At 32.0% G+C, this 4,146-nt stretch overlaps 1 protein-coding gene across 1 annotated transcript; it reads right to left on the bottom strand.

The window, feature by feature from the left end:
- Positions 1 to 268: 268 nt before the first annotated feature.
- Positions 269 to 1,713, bottom strand: LOC123210431 (B-box zinc finger protein 32-like). The gene has a single exon (XM_044628780.1). It carries the CDS (start codon positions 1,224 to 1,226, stop codon positions 426 to 428), a length of 801 nt encoding a protein of 266 aa, XP_044484715.1. The 5' UTR covers positions 1,227 to 1,713; the 3' UTR covers positions 269 to 425.
- Between the last annotated feature and the right edge of the window lie 2,433 nt (positions 1,714 to 4,146).

Genomic DNA, 4,146 nt, shown 5'->3' with positions numbered 1-4,146 from the left:
TAACAGTAAATTTTACCAAAAAATTGGGTATTTGGGTCTTTTTAAAAGCTAATAAAGTGTGAGTTTGGAATTTCATCAAATCTTAGGTGGAAATAAATCTTTTAACCTTATTTTTAATTTAAAATTATTTAATTATATAATATTTATTTGTATATTTAAATAGTATAAAAAAATAAGTAAACATATTTTTATTGAATAAGAAATACTCATATAGACACAATAATTTTATACATTTACTAAAAAAACAAAAACTATATAGACAAAATAATTAATCTATATCCAACAAAATAACTCCCACTATCATTAATGTTCAATTAATTTAGTACATCACTAAGTTTTATGTTCAATTTTGTTAAAATCACATCCTTCAAAATCATATTTTTTACCGGATTTTGAAAATTGCCCTTAATTTTCCCACGTACCACTCAAGCATTGCATTCAGCCCAACCTTCTTCTAAATCATGCCCTGCTCTCCTCCTTACTCTCATCACACGTGCGAGCTTCCTTTCGACGGCCACAATCAAATTAGCCGGCACTTTAGAGACCTCCTCAAGCCTTCTGAGATTCTGCCACGTGCCCATCGATCTACTCCCACCAGACATTCTCAACGCTACCCAAAACGACGCTGCTAAGCTCACCCTTTTCGGCAACACCGTTAACGTCTCCAAGCACAACTCAAACGCCCGACAAGCGGAAGAAACAACATCGCAATTACTATTTTGCCCCAGCCACTTACACCATATTAGAAAAATACCCTTCGCCTTGGACGTATCTCTCTCCCTCTCCTTCCCGAGAAATCTCGCCGGCAAATCGAAAATTTCGCGCGAAACATCTGATACAGTACTCGAAGAAGAGCTGATCTTGTTAAGTCGCTTTACTTTATGATAGGATTCGATCTTCTTCGCAGAACTTTCAGTGCTAGAGATACAATCCGACGAAGAAGACGAAGTAGTAGTAATCGTTTTTGAATGAAATGTGTTTTCTTGAAAACAAGATTGGCATATGTGGTTCAAAGGCGAACGGGATCTCGCACCAGAGATGAAGTTTCCAGTTAAGCACTGGCATTTGCAGCACAGAGTCTGACGAACATGGCGAGCGACGAGAAAGTTAGCTTCATGAACCCGAGCGTCGCATGTTGAGCAAAGAAAGGCGGAGTCGGAGTCGCAGTAGAGAGAGGCTTCTTGGTGGCAAAGCTCACAACTTTGAGTTAGTTTGGCTTCTTTCATTGTTGATTGATTCTTAGAAAGGATAAAAGAGAGCAGAAAAACGTATGGTTAAGTAATAATAATATATGGGATGGAAAGAACTGAAGAAGGAAGAATGAAGGGAAGAGAGATCAAAGGGAGGTCATGAGATTCTATGGTATTATAGGGAGTGGATGAATGGGAAGAAAGAAAAAGATTTGGAAAGGGAGAGGGGGAGAGATTTGAGGATTAATAAATGTTAAGAGGATAAGTAGAAAAAGAGGGAGGAAATGGGATTTAGTTTTGTGGCTGATCAGACTTAAGAGGACTTGGATGGAAAAGAAATGGAGAAAATGAACGAGGGAAGTTATCGGCTGGCTATATATGCTCAGCCTCGTTTTCTGATGTGCATCGCCTGTCCACAAAAACCTCGCTTCCCTCGAAATTCTCTTAAATCCTCTTCTCTTCAACCCCTTTTGCATTATGATCCTTCTTATTTTCTATATTTATTTTGAGCCACATGTTTACTAAAAAAATATCAGATAAACGATTATATTAAACAAATGTAATGCATAAATACACGGTTTAATAACTATCAAGAAAAGAAAGTCTTATGCAGGACGGATGCAACATGTTACTGATTCAGTCATCTCTTAGAGTTGAATTTTAATAATCACTATACTCACTCCACAATTTTAGTTTAATTTTTTTACACTAGATTCTAAGTCTTTCAAATAAGGGGTTTTCATGCAAGAAAACTTAACTTGGGTATAAACTTTCTAAAAAGATAAAATAATGGGGACTTAAAAATTTTAAAAAAAAAAAGAAGGGGAGAGCGCAAAACAGCTGGAAGATAAAATATTAAAGAATAAATATGTGGTGAGTCTCACAAAATATCTTCTGCATCTACCAATTGCATGAAGTCCCGTATAGTCACAGCCACTGCCCCGATTCTCGACCAAGAATTTGAAATGACTTTTAAAAACTAACAGGTGGCCAATTTTATCGCGTCACCATCATCCAAACTTCCAGATCGTGACACCGTGTCATGTTGCTAGCCTCGGACATACGGGACAACTGTTTTTCACCGATTCGTATAACCTCTTTCTTGTTTTCCCAAATTAACCCTGCCATTTTGTTTGAAAAGCAAAATATGGTAGTTATATTTTGTTATTTTCAAAATTAAAGCTCAAATAATTTAAATTTTTCATAAGGATTTACTTTTGTTTCACAATTTATTATGATTAGTCTTCCTTTCAATTAATAAAAATCTGTCCGTATAAAATATAAATTATTGTTACTCATAAAATGCATTTTGCGAAATGATAATATAAGTTTTTAAAAATTTTAGATAAAAATAACAAAACTTTAAAATCTATTTTTTTTTTATAGCAAGTGAGGGTATTATGGTATATTAAAAATAGCTCACTTTTGTCTTGTTTCTGTTTCAACGATCAAAAACAACCATACCTTCACACGGGAGTCGAGATGATCATTATATTGGGGCCAAACGACACTTTCGATGACGTGGCAGAATATATGCCGACAGATATGACCATTATTTTAAATTTTAGCCACACACTGGATCAACGGCAGAAGAATTTTAAAAAAGAAATCAACACCAAGGCTTGATTGACGCGTGGCAGACATTTGGAGGTTGGAGCTGACGGCTTCTACTAGACCACGCAGTATCCAGCGCTGGTGGTTGTTGACTTGTTTCACGAGGAAGTTGTGAAAGGAATTATTTCTGACTTGGTTTTGCTTCAAAATTTTATTCTAATAAAATTATTTTATAAATATTGATTTATAATATAAAATAATAATTTATTATTAAATGATATAATTATTTATTTTTTATTTTATTTTAAAATAGTTTAATTAAATATTAATATATTAAATTATTTATAAAATTTTATATTATTTATTTATATATAATATTATTTTTATATAAATTTAAAAAAATTGTTTATTGCTTATTATTTACAATAACCTAATTATATCGATTTATAATACTCTAAAAATTACACAAATATAGTTAACAAGATTAAAATAGTGCACTTTTTATCCTCATCAAACCTTAAATAAATTTTAGTCACACATTTTCTTCTTCATTCATAATTTCATTTAAAATTCAATTAAAAATAAAAAAAATTATCAATAAATTCATATTAATGCAAATAACTAAGTGTTTCATTATGTTGTTTCCTATATTTTTAAATAATTAAATCCAAAATTTTAAAAATAAACAAGCTATGCATGATTTGCTCATATTATAAATAACTCTAATTTTGATTTTGTTCTTTCATTAATTTTTTTATCATTATTGTGCATTTTAGTTGCAAGTATAATGTTTTGCTTGAAATTTGTTTTAAAAATGATAAAATCGTAGGTAAGAAGGATGGTAGGAGAAATAATTGCTACCATTACTCATACCTATCTTATTTTTTTCGTGAATCTTTTGTAGGATTCAGATAGGAGTGGTAGTAGTAACCAGTCATACCTCATTAATTCATCAATTCTAGGCTTTTATAATTAATTACCGATGTTTTCGCTTTAAAAACAGTTGGATTCAAGTAAGGTTCTTTATTACTCCATATATATATATATATATATATATATATATATAGAGAGAGAGAGAGAGAGAGAGAGTTAATTGCACCTAATATGGTGACATGACCAAAACTATCTATAAGATGATGTTATCTAGGGTTAGATTCAAATCGAATCGAGCTCAAACTCAATCCGATTTATATATAACTGTTCGAGCTCGTGAAAACCAAATTCGAACTCAATTTAGCTCGTTTTTCATTATTAAAACGACGTTGTTTTATATCAAAATTTTAATTGAAAAATTTAGCGAGTAACTCAAGCTTGACCAAACTAGAATAGGGTTAGCTCGTTTCGGGTTCATTCGAACTGAACTTGAGTTTGAGTTCGAATGAACTCGATTCGAATCTAACCC

The sequence above is a fragment of the Mangifera indica genome, chromosome 3 (assembly GCF_011075055.1).
Source record: "Mangifera indica cultivar Alphonso chromosome 3, CATAS_Mindica_2.1, whole genome shotgun sequence".
NCBI classification, from domain to species: Eukaryota; Viridiplantae; Streptophyta; class Magnoliopsida; order Sapindales; family Anacardiaceae; genus Mangifera; species Mangifera indica.
This window is presented reverse-complemented; position numbering and strand designations above follow the sequence as displayed.